This window comes from Genypterus blacodes, unplaced genomic scaffold (genome assembly GCF_046128005.1).
Source record: "Genypterus blacodes isolate CSIRO-AG114 ecotype Tasmania unplaced genomic scaffold, CSIRO-AGI_Gbla_v1 ptg000052l_1, whole genome shotgun sequence".
NCBI classification, from domain to species: Eukaryota; Metazoa; Chordata; class Actinopteri; order Ophidiiformes; family Ophidiidae; genus Genypterus; species Genypterus blacodes.
The window spans coordinates 3,933,926-3,951,712 of record NW_027466864.1 but is presented as its reverse complement, the minus strand read 5'-3'; the positions used below and the strand labels follow the sequence as shown (position 1 = coordinate 3,951,712).

At 43.5% G+C, this 17,787-nt stretch overlaps 2 protein-coding genes across 2 annotated transcripts; both read left to right on the top strand.

Moving 5' to 3' along the window:
• The first annotated feature begins 50 nt into the window (after nt 1–50).
• coq3 (coenzyme Q3 methyltransferase) lies at nt 51–4,475 on the top strand. The gene is made up of 6 exons (XM_076150197.1): nt 51–313; nt 1,157–1,294; nt 2,127–2,229; nt 2,612–2,869; nt 3,077–3,236; nt 3,840–4,475. Exons 1-6 carry the CDS (start codon nt 117–119, stop codon nt 4,031–4,033), a joined length of 1,050 nt encoding a protein of 349 aa, XP_076006312.1. The 5' UTR covers nt 51–116; the 3' UTR covers nt 4,034–4,475.
• Nucleotides 4,476–6,110: 1,635 nt separating this feature from the next.
• faxcb (failed axon connections homolog, metaxin like GST domain containing b) lies at nt 6,111–17,375 on the top strand. The gene is made up of 6 exons (XM_076150198.1): nt 6,111–6,582; nt 8,838–8,973; nt 9,071–9,267; nt 13,366–13,583; nt 14,178–14,294; nt 14,753–17,375. The coding sequence occupies exons 1-6, from the start codon at nt 6,323–6,325 to the stop codon at nt 15,049–15,051; spliced, it is 1,227 nt and encodes a 408-aa protein (XP_076006313.1). The 5' UTR covers nt 6,111–6,322; the 3' UTR covers nt 15,052–17,375.
• Nucleotides 17,376–17,787: the final 412 nt, after the last annotated feature.

Genomic DNA, 17,787 nt, shown 5'->3' with positions numbered 1-17,787 from the left:
AGGTAGGAACTAAAGGCAGCCTGCTGTCTGTTTCTACCCGAACAGGTCAGACCGGCGCAATCAGTCAAACCGCTTGTCGCATGTAAATATTGTCACAGAACGGTGTGACACACAAAATGTATTCGGGTAAAATTGGACACCTCATGTTGGGGATTTGTAGCCGTAAAACGACCGGCGTGTGCGGCGTGGCCCAGAACCTTGCGGGCCGGAGCGGATTGAGCTGGACTGCGGTGTGTAAACAGCGGACACTGTGGCAACGGAAGAGCGCCTGTCCGGAGCTCCAGCAGCAACATGTCCCGACCTACCTGACCAGGTACCACGGCAACCGGACTGTGGGATTTGACTAAACATTTAGTTTATCTAAAAGCAACTTTCCTGCTCGTGTACCTGTAATCGTTTTGGATACAGGTGTACAAGGGCTAATCTCTCATAAGTAGATGGTTGTCAGTGGAATCTAACGGGACTTTCATAATCATCACTGAAATGACAATAAAGTTGAACCTAAAATTTACGAAGGTTTCTCGGGCCATCTTTCTTCTCATGTTGGAGATCTAGCTACGTCTACTCAGCTGTGACGTTGTAACAATTAGTAACATCTTATTCGTCGATCACTTATTGTCTGAAATGGAATATTTCACGACAATTCACGCTAAAAAACAGGGATATTGCAGATTGACCATTGTGACTACAGTCCTTTCCCCGAGCATGTTGGCCATTGATCAGATTCAGTTACTTCTAATAGTGGAGTTAATGCACTCAATCATACACCCCCTAATAGGCAAAAAACATCAGCCCCGATGAAAACGTTCACTCTGCTGGCTCTCTTTCCCCTGTTGAAGGCTGTGTAGAGCTGCATGGCCCTGAGCGAACACACGCTGAGGAAGGGACATGCCAACTTGCTCATTCACTTGACCTTTGTTAAAGGTTACGGCCTGACAGGGAACTGCTGCCTGTCAAAGCTGAAGCAAAGCTAATCATTGTTGTCTTAGTGACGGTCGTTGAAGGTGATTGTAGGAATAGAACCATGGTAGATTTAGTAAACATTGTCTCATGTTGGTTGATGACATAAAAACAGCAACAAACAGTGTAGTGTGTTTGCTGCATCTATATTCTGTGTTTAGGTGTGTGTCTCATCTCTGTCGGTTCTTTATTTCAGTGCTCGGTCGGCCTCCAACACCACAGTGGACCCCAATGAGTTGAAGAGGTTCCAGTCACTGGCAAACAAGTGGTGGGATGAACAGGGTGAATTTGGAGCTCTTCATGCCATGAATGACCTGAGGGTGCCTTTTATCCGGTGTGTTTGGTTTGAAGTATCCCTTTCCATTATTTATGATTTAAATGTTTCTCTGCTTCCATGACATCTCACCTGAGACATCCATCTCATTTCACTCAGTTATCATTCTCTACTATTGATGACTATTGATAAATCTAGCTCCTGATTTTGATACACAATCTGCTTCCTTCACGATCAATAAGTAGTGCATAATTTACAATCAGTATCAGAAATAGTTTATCAAGCCTCAGGGGGACATTGAGGATGGTGACAGTGTGCCAACAGTATGCGCCTGTACCTTGAAGTGGGACACACACCGCTTGGAATATTGTTTTTGAAGTGGCTCAAGCTTAAAACTGGCAGTAACATTGAATGAATGTTGGCTAAAACTGCTCCAATCTGTACGTGTTGTGGCTTCTTAAAAGTCTTATGTACAGCATCATGGGTTGAGTCTGTGAGGCCCCCAGCAGAGCTTTAATGAGGGCTGACGCGTAATCAGTGCTTGGTCTGTTCCGCACCTGTCATGCCTCAGGCGGGCAGACATCACATAAGGGGGGAGAGGGGGAGGCAGGATGGGAGGCAGGAGTGAGGTGGGGTGAATTTGGTGGCTGTAATCTAGCCAGAGGAGAATTTGTTGTTGTTGGCTGGTTTACAGTTTTACTCAGGGCAACATGGTGTGTGTGTTTGACGGGGGGAGGTGACAGCAGTTAAGATTCTCCACCTCATATAGCCGTAGTAGAAGATCAAGGATGTACATGTCTGCTCAAACAATGTATTTCTCCTGAGCCTGCAGGTTGGGGAAGGGGGACGTACTTAATGAGACATTTGACCTTCTGTTCATTTACCCGTGCAGGGATAATCTGCTGAACGCACACAGGAGGAGCCGCCAGGTCGGGAAGCCACTCGCAGGACTCAGAATACTGGATGTGGGCTGTGGTGGCGGCTTGCTCTCTGAGGTGTGTGTGTGGGTGTGGCAGGGGATGGTTAATTTACATTTTACCTTAATGTTACAGGGATTACGTCTTCTCACACTCTTACACCAGTAGATTGTTGCTTTGAGATATTAAAAGACATTACTGACCACAGACGATGCCATTACTGACAGTAACCAGAAGAGGGCGATGAAGGCGTAAGTTTTCCCAGTGGAAGGTTGTGAGATGAGTGAAAGGCTCTCTGGAATGGGAAGTGAGCAGAGCCACCATGAGCCTGGAAGCAGCATGATAAATGGGAAATGAGGTTTTAGTTCAGAAACAGCAACACTAACAAAACTCCCAATGGTTACATGATGCACCTCAGTGTCTTCACCTCCACCTTTCCCCTCTTCTCATCCCCTATCAGCCCCTAGGACGGCTCGGAGCTGATGTTTTGGGTATAGATCCTGTAACCGACAGCATCAGCACAGCTCGGCTGCATTTGTCCCACGATCCAGACCTCTGTGAGCGTGTCTGCTACCGGGACTGCACCCTGGAGGAGCTCTCGGAGGAGGCGGAGGCGGAGCAGAGTGCAGGTGGGTTCGATGCCATCGTGGCGTCCGAGGTGGTGGAGCATTTGCTCAACCTTGAGACGTTTGCCTTCTCCTGCAGCCAGGTGCTAAAGGTGGGTCCTGTGGGAGTGTGTGTGCCTTTTGTTGTTCAGATATTTGAGATTTTTCCAAAATGATAATGTGTCGTGGGTTAGCGGGAGCAAAGAAGGAAGGGAGTTGTAGTTTGAACCCTTCAAAATGTCCGAATCTGGATTTGTGTGCAACATGTAAAGGTTTTTCTTCCATCTACTTATCCAGACTTGTCTCTTTTCTCTGCACAGCCAGGAGGCTCACTCTTCATCACGACCATTAATAAAACAAACCTGTCATACGCACTGGCAATTGTTGTAGCCGAGCAGCTGCTGCGCATCGTTCCCACTGGGACACACGACTGGGAGAAGTTTGTCAGCCCCGTGGAGCTGGAGAGCCTCTTGGAGTCCTGTAAGTCCTCCACGTTTCCACAGCAGAAAAATGGGCACACAGAGCATGAAAGTGGGTTCAAGTGTTTACAGCATTGTGCAGTGTTGCATCTCAACATTTCATTGTCTTCTCTTACAGAAACATGACTATTTCCTAATTGACAGTTGTGCTCAACTATTGTTATTCCAACAAAATTATAATTGAAGCGATACTTAGATACCAACTTCACTGATTTTCAGGTGAATATACTTGCAATGGTGCCAAAATAAATTTTATACATTTTACGAGGTGCACAGTTCTATTTGGCAAACCACAAGATATGTTTAGTTTTCATTGTGACATGCATAAGTTAATCTTTGAGCTGTACAGATAATGGTAAAGGGCTCAATAGAGGTTGACGCAAAGGCTGAATATCTGCAGAATGCCGTAACTTACAAAACAAAATGTCAGCGACCTGGTTCAGCTGCAAATTACCTACAAACAAAGGAATCAGCATATTTTATAAAATTGCTGAAGTAATTGTCTGAGTAATCACCCGCTCAGTAGTTTAGTGCTGAATTTACAAGATTTCAACACATGTTTGATTAAATAAATGAACCGTCTTCTGCCTTTGTCCTCTGTCAGATGGTTTCTCTGTGCAGTCTGTCCAAGGGACGCTGTACAACCCACTGTCAGGAAGCTGGAGCTGGACTGACAGCACTTCCATCACCTACGCCCTCCACGCTGTCAAACAGAGGGAGGAGCCACTGCTGGACCTGGGCGGGGACAGCGGCCCCCAACCAGACCACCGAGCCCACAGCGCAGCGACGCACAACTGAATGGGCAGCAAGTCAAACATGACAACAAAAAAGGTTCAGGTGGGTGAACTCCCGACCCAAAGAATGAAGTCAAGAAGAATCATTTCCTGTTTGATGGTCTCTATGCAAGAGGGAGTATGAGTGTGATAGAAATCAAAGATCCATGTATTTGCTAAGTTATACTGAGATAGATGAGGTCGGATGATATTATTGATTTAAATCAAGTCTTTACTGAGGGCACGAAACTGTCACAAGCTGTTTCAGAGCTCTGGAGTGTTTTGCTAAAGTGCACAAACTGGCTGAATATGTCTTCGGTATTGGTGTGCTTGATCTTAATCACACAACTTCACAGATTTGCCTGTTCTGAGTAAAGGAATGCACAGTTTATCTAAATATGTTTTGTGTTCTACGATATTGTACAGCTTTTCTTTGGCTGAATAAATAAATTGATACAGTTGTGGAAAGCAAGACACGGATGATTGAACTTAATATCATTATGGCTCTAAACATCATTATTGTGTTTTGTGGTCGCATACTACACAAAGATACTACACACGAGAGAAAAGAACACAAGCTGCTCCAACTCTAATATGTGTGCTCCTGTGGAAGCATTATGTGGTACAAATTAAGCCTGTAGGAGATATTAAGTCACGCTTGCACGATGTTCTTAGACGGACCAATATGAGCGGGGCCGATATTATGCTGTGGTGCATGCAGAGGGTATCACAATAGAACATATTTATGTAGATATACACATTTTAGCAGTAATAGTCAAATACTAAATCCTTGGACATTCAACCAACACTTCAAATTTGTACATGTCAGATATGTCATGCATAGTCTTACTGCAAATCTCCCTTTCAGCATAATGCACACTCACTAATCTCACAGGGATATGTCTTAAACTCGCAGCAGCCTCGGATGCATCACAGACTTTGATGCACCGCTGCATCTCTGTGCATTAAATAAAACCTGTGTCTGTACTTTGAAGTGTGATATGCACATACAATTGATGAATTTGTCAAATCTCGGGGCAGAGTGAGGTGACTTTCCTGTTGATGAGGCATTGTTTGGATTCATTTTGTCATATCTGCAACTTCCTCATTCAGTAATGAATTATTAATGCAGTGTGAAATTTGTGAATGGGATCTGTGACCTGTTTGGAACAAATGAGGTGAGATGGCCAGAAATGGGTTTATATGCAATATCTATACGTGATTTAGTATAGAAATATAAATGTGTTGATTATTATGTATATTTGTAGCCTATAACCTTGTAAACAAATATTCTGGTAAGCACATCGTACATTTGAAAGAGATACTATGAGGTCACTCTTAAATGATACAGTTTATTATGGGACTATATGAATATTTCAGCTATTGTGTCATCACTGTGGCGTTGGTGCCCAATTGCCATTTTGATGGTTATAGTGAGCCACTGGTTTGACTGGAGGCTCGTCAGGGCGGGGTCATTCCTCTGCTGGAACACATCACAGGCCACATGCGTCAAGTTTACGCACTTTGATATACCAACACCGGATGTATTCATTTTATTTTTTTTGGAGGAGTTGCAGTATGACGTGTTTGAGACTGCTTCTCTAAAACTGCACCACCCATTCATTTGGTCAGTGAGCGTCTAATAATAGATGATAACAAACGTATCTGCGGTTGAAAAATACAGTATTTAGTAAATGGAATTAAACAAGCATTGATACTTCTATGGGCAGAAACGACAATAAGAATGATAAACGTTTGTAATAATATTAGTAGTCACAACATACCTATTATGTAAGTTAACAATATGTGATGTAAGGAACGGACCTGCAGCACAGTTAGCATTTCCAGTCCATATTACTTTAAACTAGTCCATGCCGTCGATTATGAAAATGTGAGATTGCCTTGTCAACACAAAGAGTGTCTGGTGTAGTCTGAGAAGGGACACTATTTTAAAATCCATAAATCTAAGTCATAATAAATATCATAAAACATCGCGTTACTAAATTGGAGGTGAGTGTTTTATTTTGAAATAGTGTAATCGGAAGTGGTGAGTTTTTATATTGACTGTATTGGCACGATCTTTATTAGACCTGCCGAGGAAGAAGATTTGGGTGCTGAGCGTCATCCCAAGGAGGAGTTAGACGGCGAGGAGGAGAGGAAATGTTTACCGTCTATGTTTACCTGCAGAAACAAACATAACGCCGCCGCCATGCCGTAGACAATCCGCGGGGCGTTTCGATGAAGGCTGAAAGGGACCGCAGCAGCAGCAGCAGCAGGGAGGAAACAGGGGGGCTGTGACCGAAGGAGGGGGAGGATGCACTGGGCTGCTGGCATTGCCTCTTCCCGGCCGTGTGTGGTTGAACTCGGTCGGAATCACAGCCTGCCCATCGGCCTGTGCGGCTCCGACCAGCACCAGTCTTTATATGGCTACATCATCGCCTTCCCATTACAGGACTACGGCGGCATCATGTCGGCTCTGGGCTCGGACTCCTGGTGGAAGAAGACCCTCTACATCACCGGCGGGGCCCTGCTGGCCGCCGCAGCCTACCTTCTACACGAGCTGCTCGCCATCAGGTAGGGATTTGCACCATTTCACCGGTCTGCTTTGCTTGAACACTTCTTATTCAGAGAGCTTTGGGTTGGACGCGTAATGGGGATTGTCTGTGATCAAATCGTGCAGTGTATAATTTAATTCCCCCCGGAGCTCTCGCGGTTGTTGCTCCTGTATCCCCCCCCCCCCTCCCAAGGACACGACACTAGGTGGGGAAAAAAGAGAAAGCGAGTCACGCGTCGCCTCATGTGCGGGCTCCGCCACCTGACCGTAGCGAAACCGAGCGCTCCCCGGGCGCTGCGGCGTCACGGCGACCTTTACTGAACTCTGCCGTGAGAAAAACACACACAGACACACAGCTGCTGACTCCGTATGCAAGGAAACACACACACACACACACACACGCGCCCAGACTTCCGGCTTTACTTTCAGGATTAAGAGGGATGAGATGTGATTCATCTTCGAGGTGCAAGCAGAGCAGCGAGTCAAATCCGTGGATGCGTTTTCGTTATTTGGGGATTACTCGTGATTGCATCCTGTCACAGTGTAGATTCCGCTCTCGCCCATCCTCCCCTGTGATCTCTGGTAAATGGGTGCAACCTTGCATATCGTGCGAGAACACCGCTGGATCACGTGCAGCCTGCTGGCATCATATGTTCTGGCCATGTGACGCGTTGGCACTGGCAGCAGCTGTGCCACAGTTGTTAGTCCTTCAGCTCTGGGTCTACTTTGTGCCTTGCTAAAGGGCGATTCCACTGGTAACCAAGCATAGAGATGAGGGAGTGGAAGTTAAACGAAATACACGTTATGTATTTTCAGCACCACTACACACGGGACAGTAGTAAAGCATTGTTTCAGCACCATGAGGAAGTGGACAGTGACACACAGCAGCGGGGTGGGGGGGTTAATCTATGTAGGTGTATTCGCCATATAATTAATTCAATATCATTACATTCAATTAATTTATAAGACATAATTGATGAGAATGATAAGAATAAACAATAAACTAAACATGTTGTTATTTGATAAAAGCCAAGCACAGCTATTTTCAGTTTATCTTACTTGATCTCAAAAGTCATATTCCAGATTTGTTTCCTCTACTGATGATCATAACGATAGAACATCACCACTGAAAAGAAACGACCAGAAGACCCAACCCACCTTCAGTGTGTTTAAGTACAATCGACTCTTAAGTCTGATTTATGGAGAGCGGAGGCTGCAGGCTTGCATAAAAGTTCAACACTTCTCCATCTGAATTCATTGATTGAGGGTGTGTCGATCATTGACATCAGTTGATGTGTCGTTTTTGGTTGGATTGAAACCTTCAGCTTCTTTGTCCGCCATAGCACAATTACTGATGCTGTTTACATTTATTAGAAGAAGTGACCGGGACCTAAGGAAGGAAGGGGGCCAAGTAGCAGAATGATCAGATTTATGAGATTTAAGTCAGAATTAGTTTTTTTCCATTCTTCCTTCTCTCTATTGTGCACAGGAAACAATATTAACCATATTGCCACATAAAATGTTGAGTGCATGTGGCTTTCAGACCCCCTGTACAGTTATGATGAATTATTTAGACATGCTGTATCTCTGAGCTGTGGCCATAACTAAAGAAGCTGCCAAACACACCAGCCAGGGTGACAGCATCAATACTGGCCTGTGAGAAGCATAGATTTGAAGTTACAGAGTGAAAAATGTAAAGAAAGGTTATGGAATTGTTATGGAATTAAAAATAAATGCTTTACAAATATTCCATGATTGTATTAAGACTATGAGGTCAGGTCATCCGTGTATTAAATGCATTTAATTCTGTAAAACAACGGTGCATCAGTCTTTAGATCCTACATGAAAGTGTTGTGCTCTTTCATCTGACCTCAAGTCCTCTCTAAATATTTCATGTCCTCTTTCAAAGGAGAGCTTTAATCATTGCCCACTCAGATCACAATCCAACACTCTTGGCTGAACATATTTAGAGCGTTGACAATCATGCAGGATCACGGCTCTTAACACAAATGCACACAAATGGTACACGGATATCAATACATCATTTTCAAGGCAGTCCAGGAAGCAAAGATGAACAGAACAGATTTTCATTGTGTGTGTTCAGACATGATGTCATACATACAGTGTGGCGGCAGCTGTCTCCAGAGATCATGAATGCCCAACAGTGTGTTTCCTTCAAGCTACAGCAGTGTGACACATTGAGTGAATAATTAGTGTTCACTCAGACAACAACAGCAAAATGTTGAAAAGCGTATTTGTTTTGCGTGTGTTTCAGGAAGGAGCAGGAGTTGGACTCTAAAGACGCCATCATCCTCCACCAGTTCTCCAGGCCAAAGAACGGCGTGCCCAGCCTCTCTCCCTTCTGCCTCAAAATAGAGACCTACCTACGCATGGTGGATCTGCCCTACCAGGTGACACACTGCAGACTCACACTTCATTTGGATCCGAAACGAGCCTGGCGTGACAAGATATTAACAAATGTCGTTGTTTTTTTTGTCTGATCTGCAGAACTACTTTGACGGAAAGCTGTCGCCGCAGGGAAAGATGCCATGGATCGAGTACAACCACCAGCAGGTTTCGGGGACGGAGTTCATTGTGGACTTTCTGGAGGAGAAGCTGGGCGTCAACCTCAACAAGAACCTCTCGCCGCAGGAGAGAGCCGTGTCCAGAGCCGTCACCAAAATGGTGGAAGAGCATCTGTACTGGTGAGTGACTGTCTCTGTGTCATCCTGTTGCACTTCAGCTGGTGATGCATTTGCTCAGGAAATGCTAAAATAATGTATTTCTCTCCAGTGGATTAATGGACGGAGCCACAACACAAACGCTTTGTGATTTTAGTAGTAACTGCAGCTGTGGTGTTTATCTGCAGCTGCTTCTCACTTTGTACAATGACAGATTTTAAATAACAAAACCTAGAAAGAATTGAAATTCTCTAAACAAATGCTCCAACTACAAAGTTCATGATTTGCAACTTGATTCTTGGATTCTAAATCTAAATCTAATCATTATACCTGACAAATCTTTAAAGAACAAAGTCCGTTTTTGCTCTGATATTTCCAAATGTTATTGTTTTAGACTTTCTGTCGTTGATTCAAAATTCAAGACATCCCTTCCCTCTTTTCATTCATCAACATATTTACAGAAAGGAATAGAAAATTGGCGGGGTTTGTAGAAATGTTGAGATTATCAGCAGATCAAATTTGCTGCTTTTACAGAAGAAACCCTTTGTCTACCCTTAACCTTAACCCAGCCTTTTAACTTAAGTCTGACTGTGATCTGAACGTCAGTCATGTGTCTCTGGCTGTGAGTCACTCCGGGTCAGAGACACGCTGCTGCTTGGAAAACATTTGCCGCTCCCAGAGAGCTACAGAGTGTTTTCCATTACCTAAAAGCTCCATCCATCTTTTCATTTCCACCCCCCTCACACACACTTACACACACCCTGATCTAACACATTGCCGCCCTGCTGTGTGGATGCATTGTGGCTTGGCCTGGGATGGCTTCTGGAAATGCTTTGAGCTACGTGTGGATCTGAGCTGGGGGTTTATTTGTTAAGAAAGAGAAAATGAAGGACTGAGTGAGGATGTGACATGTGTAGTCTCACTGCTACATGAAGTCACTATGAAAATCAAGCAGAATTTGCAACATGTGTGAGTAATTACCTGTCCTCTTTTTAAATTGGACTTCTCCTTCATTAATGGAGTTCAAAATGCTCAAATTCAAAGTCAACTCTCTCTCTCTCTCTCTCTCTCTCTCTCTCTCTCTCTCTCTCTCTCTCGCACACACTCATTCACACAATAGGTTGAAAAATACAATAAAATAAAGATATTGGATAAGAAAAAAAAGAGAAGTATATAAAATAAATAAATATCAGTAAAGTAAAAAAATAGTAAAAATAATAGGATGTTTCTGTAGATTTGGGAGAAGATTTGGGAAAATAATTTGAAACCAAGTAAGCAAGTAAAAGAATGAAATAGATCCGTGTCAAATGAATAAATAGGTTTAAAACGATTCCACAAAGTTTCATCGGGTTCATTCATCAAACCTCTCTCTCCCCTCTTCTTCCTGTCTCGGCTTCCTTACTCACCCTGTGCTATGTATAGACCCACATACAGTATAGACGTATTGATTGAGGCTGTAGCAGCAGCACTTTGGTATGATGATGTCATGCACAGTGTTTCCTATCAGCCTCCTTGAATGATAAAGCTATTTTAAGAAACGGTAACAGAAAACCAAGGGAACTGTGGCTCATGTGCGTAGTTGTATCTAAACCACCATGAGTGTGATCGCTGCTCACTTCATATTTGTGCTGCCAAACTGTTTGTGCGTGTAGACAATAATAAGATTACACGGCTGCCCTGTTTAGCCTCATGTAGTAGTGTTGTGCCACACCACCTCATTAAACCTCTTCAGTGGAATTACACACTGACCCTCTCCGCTCAGCATGTCTGAAACCCTGCAAGCTGTGTGTCATCATCCTGCTGCTAGTGACAGACACAAACAAGAGGTGATGTGACTGTAAAGGAGCGGGAACTCTCCTCTGTGCTCAGACCTTCTGTCTCCAGCCTGCGGCCCACAGGATCACTACAGGTTACTGCTCGTTCAATAGAAATCCAATACAAGTGCTTCTCATACATCTTTGTCAATTTTTTGAAACCTAATACACACAGATCTATTTATCCCATGATACATATGTACTGTATATACTGTATATACATACATCCATACTGTAGATCCTTTCTCCTCAGATCAGTATGTTATTAGAACAAGACACATTCAGGCTTGTCTGGTTAAGCCTTGGTGGAGATAAGTGCTCTCAACAGTGGCCTAATTACGTTTGTAATAAGTATTAACAGGGGAATGTGGACACTATTAAATGAGTTGATGTGTGGTGTTTGGGTGCATTTTCCCTTCATAGACAGGATGTTGTTGCTTTTGTTGCTGTAACAACAACTCACTGTCCTGAGACCCTTTACCTGATGAGGTTTTCATTTTTTAATCTAGTACATAAATAATCTCCATGCTGCCATCCTCCCCTCAGAGCCTTTATATTGTCACTAAATGAATGACTCAGCAGAGGCAGCAAGAAGTGGGGCGGTTTTATTCACCAGCTCCTAATCTGTAATCACCACCTAATCTGTAGTCACCATATCTCTTCTAACCTATTTCTGCATGAACAGAGTCCTCCTGCTATATTTATATATATACCGCCCGGACCGGACGGAGGCCTGAGGAAGTGGTGGTGTACAGTTATTGATCAGAACGTAGCCGGTAGTCAATAGACATAAAGCTTTGCAGGGAGCACTATGGCTGAAATCCCTGATTAAACAGGCTTATTGTTCTCAGTACATTTTACATTCATTAAGGAGGCGGTGACCTCATTTGTATTCAGCTTTGGAATGGAGTTTGTGTTTATATGGGTCCAAGGTCCAACACCCAGCAGCGGAGGAGGAGGTGGAGGTCACTGTTGGTTTCTCAGTGGCCTCTTGGCCTAAAAATGAAATTGACTATAACTCCAACATCTTGTCTTGAAATTCTCTTATGCCCAGTTCCTTAACAACTTGAAAGCAGGGATCCGACTCTCAGTATCTGCAGTCTGGGCAGCTGCTGTGAGGGCGATAGCTGCTGCCAGACTTTGATTTGACGAATTGGTGACAGCGGCCACGTCATAGCTTCCTCCAGAGTTTTGGACTGAAGAAAGAACACACAAATTAGATAACAAACATTATGCTCATGCTCGGCACTTTTAGCATTGAACAATTGACATAGCTCTCTTTCATAAGACTCCCACAATACACCTACAGTTCAAGCATCACTCGATTTTCGTGTGCATCCCATTCAACCAGTAAGTCCTCCTCTTTTAGTGTTTTAGGATCTTGGAGTCCCTGAGGGTTTTCATGTCAGGAAAGCAAATTGACACATTCTCTCTCTGCATGTCCAAGAATGGGACCATAACCTTCAAACCACACAAAAATGAAATAAGGAGCTAAGCGTCATCAGCTCCATCAATCCATCCGATCATTGAGAGCTTGTGGAAAAACATCATCGCCAGAGAATCTGTCCCAGACACTGTCTGCAAAGAGGGCAGGGACCTCACTCTGTAATGGCTGCAGGCCAGGTTCATCAACCAGCCAGCTCTCCCACGTCTCCTTCACCCGAGCTTGTGTCCTTGGGTTTATGTATAAGTACTCCAGCGGATTTGTAAGAGAGAGTTGCTGCTCCCCCTTATTAACTGGCATATATCAAAATATGGCCAGTTGGGTTTCCTGATGTCACTTTTCCTGGGGTGGTTATTTAACTGCAAAAACTTTACTCGGCTCTTCTGCCTCATTATGCTGTCCAAACCACACACCAACATTTTGCCAATAATTCTTTTTTTTTTTTGCAATTTGTTTTCATTGAAGTAGACATTGTACAAATAAAAAATAAAGAGAAATAAATAAACTATTTTTGATAACCAGCTCAATGTGTTGTTATTGGGCATTTTGGGTCTTTCATCATTACGCTCTGGCTTTGGCAATCCAGCTGCTGTCAGACCTCAGCCTCTTTCAGTAGCCTCTTTCACCTTGCTCTCCATCCAGTGTGTCGACAGTCTGTTATATGGCCAGTTCTCTTTCAAATACATCTACCAAAAGATCTCTCCAAGGAACTGTAAGCTCCAGTAAGTCTGCTTGTTTGGTGGACATTGTGGATGTGGAACATGAATTGTATCCCCCCGTCATTTGTCATCAAATGAAATGCTGAATTGCTTTTCTGTTGTCCCAGACTGAAAGTATTGTGACCTTTCTTCTTCTTTCTTTCAGGACGATAGCTTACTGTCAGTGGGTGGACAACCTGGAGGAAACCCAGAAGCTCCTGGCGATGAGCGGCCCCCTGAGCGATACGCTGAAGTGGCTGCTGAGCCACTTGAACGGCAGCATGGTGCGCAGGGAGATGTACGGCCACGGCATTGGACGCTTCTCCAAGGAAGAGGTCTATGCCCTGATGGAGAAGGACATGAGGACGCTGGCCACACTTTTGGGTAGGAGGGAGGGAGTGAGAGATTCTCTGTGTTTACTTTGACAAATTTGCCCTTAACTTCCATAACATCTTAACATCAACATTTGACAAATTTGAATTAGACACACACACACAGAGAGAGAGAGAGAGAGAGAGAAAGAGAGAGAGAGAGAGAGAGAAAACCAATGTAAAGTGAAACCTGTGACCATTTATGAATAATACATGTCAGGTCAAATGAGAGATTATATTTTAAAATATCAATTCATCCATTTTGGGAGACTGTATTAAATCAACGTCACTTTATTACATATTTCAGCACAGTTTGTTTGTCTGTCCGTGTTTTACTGAGCTATTGAAGACAAGAATGAAAAGAGGAAAAGCTCTGATAGTGATGGCTCACAGTATCTCTCTGAGACATGCACATGGAGATAAGTGTTCACTGGTCAGAGGCTGTAGAGAGTAAATAGTTTTGCATTGATCTGTTTGTGCCATTTTAACAGATGGCCTGTAATTGTAAAATGGAAAGTCTATCCCAGTGAGAACGCATCAGCTAGCAGAGAGGTTTCCTGTTCCTACACCAAAGTGCTGTACATTATTTTTTTCTTCTGTCTTGTAGGAGATAAGAAGTACTTCATGGGCACTAAGATGTCAGCGTTAGACGCCACAGTGTTTGGTCATCTGGCCCAAGCCATGTGGACTCTGCCCGGCACTCGACCAGAGCAACTCATCAAAGGTCAGTGCATCTGTTAAATACTCCTGCATTTGTGACGTCTAAGTTTAAGTGGAGTACAGTTGAACAGGACACAGAGGTATTGCATATTTGTCCTTTTGTTTTATTATGAGGTTATTGTTTGGTTTCTGCCACAGTAAGATACTTTATTGATTATTTGCCATAGCAGTTTTTCCCCTGTTGTTTTGTCATGCAAGTCTTTGTCTCTTCCATCCACTAGGTGGCAGTGATATTCTGCTGCAATGCACCATTACTCAGACTTGCTCACTTATACATCTCTTGAACACATCTTGCATGACATAGTAAGAAAAATAGAAGTTGAAGTCCGAGCTTAAATTTTTTTTTTTTTACATTTCCTTCTCTGTTTTTGTGTTGACGCTTCATTTGTGACTAAAGAATCACAAACAAAGGGGTAACGCTGTTTCACTGAAAGCCCTCAGCTGTATGTGTTGTCCTTCCAGGTGAACTGATCAACCTGGCCATGTTCTGTGAGCGGATGCGGAGGAGATTTTGGCCCGAGTGGTTTGTGGACGTAGAAGATCTTTATTATGATGGAGACAGTGAGAGCAGCAGCAGCTCCCACACAGGCCTGGTGGACTTTGGCCTGTTCTCCAGGACTGACACCCTGGATGACAGCGACGGACACACACACACAAACTCCCCCGACTCAGACCACTCGCTCTTTGACTCGGATGTCGGCACGGGGTCGGATAATGACGTTCACATTAAGGAGGAGTTAATGCCAGAGCTGGAGGTGTGACCCGAGAATGGCTGAGGGATCCATGGTGACAGGAAGCTGGAGGAGTCAGACATACAGGCTGATATCTGGTTTTTGCTTGGGTAATGTTCTCCGACAGCCTGTCCGCACAACAACCGCTCTCACAGCTGAAGGAAGGATTCCAGCTGCCCCATCTCGTGACAGAATCCACTACCCAAACACTATCTAACTGTGCATAATCCATCCTGATGGACAAACTGGGTATTTATATGCAGAGAAAATTAACTGAACCTTATAATAACGTGCTACTGTATGAATTGTCCCCTCCCTTAATGTCATAACTGTCACTGGGCAGTTTCTCTTTGCCTTATTACTGTTGTCCTAAGATGTGTGAAAGAAACGGATAGGGAACATGTCATCAAGGTGAAGGTGTGGGAAAGATAGAAGACATTAAACCAGAGTGTTGTAGGCAAGACAGGTGGCACTTCACTTGCTATGAAACGATGCGACTAATTATCACTCTGCCATGTGTCTTAATGCACACGCACATTCATACAGTTTGAGATTGATCATCTGGCAAAAAGGAACAGCTGCTCGGCTATTAACCATTCATTTACTGAAGGAGAGTTGACACTGGATAGCATCTAGGCTCTACTAGATTGACCCTCATGTCATTTCCATTATTACTCTGTCAACCTCATTTTTTTTATTTAATTGTATGAATGCCCCTGAAAAGTGATGTCTCTACTGCACCTCAGTGCTAGACATAAAAAAAAAAGATTCATTTTTAGGCCTGTGCAATAGAGACTGATGTCATATTTGTGCCTGTTACACTTCCAGAAATGAGTTATTCTTGTTTCATTCCATTAAGAAATCATTTGCTCGCATAAATACCGATGTTGTAGTTTTTGACTGTAATTTCAACATCAGTGGAGGCATAAAGCTGCAGTCATGATTTGGCCACTAGAGGGTGGTAGCAGTCAGGTTGGTGCCTCCTCCATCCCCGAACATCAAGGTCATTTAACTCCAAGGATCTGCAGCATGTTTGTAACTTGTGTGTGTGTGCGTGTGTGTGAAAAGATGTAATGCAGGCAATTATTTCTCCCGCAGCCTATATTCAAGGTTGACCTGTCTTGTGCACAGTTAGTTGCAAAACATGCATTTGTGAGTGCATGCTTGTCCATACAACATGCTTTGTGTACAGTGAATTGAGAGACAGCGTGCAGCTACGAACAAGCCTTAGTATAATATGGTTTCATTTGTGATTGTTTGTTTGTTTGTTTTAATATAATTTTAATCAGTGCCACTTTATTTGAACGTACTTATCAATGATTTAGGGTTCATCTTTTTATTGCTCTCAAAGAGAGAGATATTGTTTGCACTAGTGGAAATTTACTTTCACGCCATTTAATGAGAGCAATCTTCTGTAGAGGGACAGAATAGGCCAAATGGTCAAATTGACGGAAAATATGAATATGCCAGTAATGCTGAGAGACGGTGCTGAGTGGACAGTGCTGTTAAATATCGCTGTGCATAGGCGGGAAGGTGAATTGATGGAGAACAATTCATTATAAATACACTTAATCAGGAGACCAAATCTAACTGAATTGGGTGTAAATTCACATTTTTGAAGTTGAAGTGGGATACAAATCGGACCAAAACATTTCAGCAAGTGTTCACTTCTGTCTGTGAACTTAAGCTTGGTGGAAGTGCTAGAGATGACAAACTGTTGGCTGTAACATTGTTGTTACTGTTGTGTTGCATATGGAGTAGATGTGATCTAAGGGGACACATCACACAGATCGACATGCCCTACACGGCCCTTTAGCTCTCTAAAGCTACTTTCTTCTTATTGGTCAGCTTTGTCAGACTACAAGCAGACATGTCTTTCTGTTAAGTTCAGGGCCCATGGGTTTGATTTATGGGATGGAACCAAAATCATAATGTGTCCCCTTTAGGTTCAAGCATGAGCACTGATAGGTGAGATAGTGAAGTCTGGCCAGAATTTCATCCGATCCCTGGGACTCAAGAAAAGACTTTTCCCACAATGTCATGTCGTGTGGTTTGCATCCTGGACTCTGACGGGCGGGTTGTGTGCTGAGGGATCGTCTGTGCGATTGCTTCATACGTTCTGGTCGTCATATCAACTTGGACTGCTTTAATCAAGCCATATTAAAACTTAGATGTCTTGTTATTGGAACCATGTCATAGAATTCTGGCATCGCTGCTGGGATACTGTAAATACTGTATGTGTGATAAGTGTACCATATTGTACTGTATTTAGAGCTATGGATGGACTTGTGGATGTGCAGTCATAACCTGGAGTGACTGGATGATTTCTCTGAATGATTTCAATAAAGAATAGCTGTGACAATTTTACACACAGTTGTTTTATGTTACTTTTAATCTCATTCATATTTTGTGCGTCCATGTCATGATGCTGCTGTACTATTTTACTAATTATAGCACACAGATTCATGTTTATTGTAATATCTCTTAAAGTGTATTTTGCGTGTGGGCGTGTGTATGTGTGTGTGTTTTCAATCAGGCTAACAAGTAGCAATCATTCAGGTGCAGAGGAGGGCTGATTAAGACTCTGCCAGCCGCTGGAGGCGAGACATGAGGGGGGCAGGGGGGGGCTTGGAGCGGAGCAGGAATTGGAAGTGGAAAAGTGGAGGGGTGAGGAAAGAATTGCAGGCAAGGCAGTTAAGCCAGGCCAAAAGCAGAAGGACAAGGAGGAGGAGAGGAGCAGGTGCTATGGAGGAGAGAAGAGGTGAA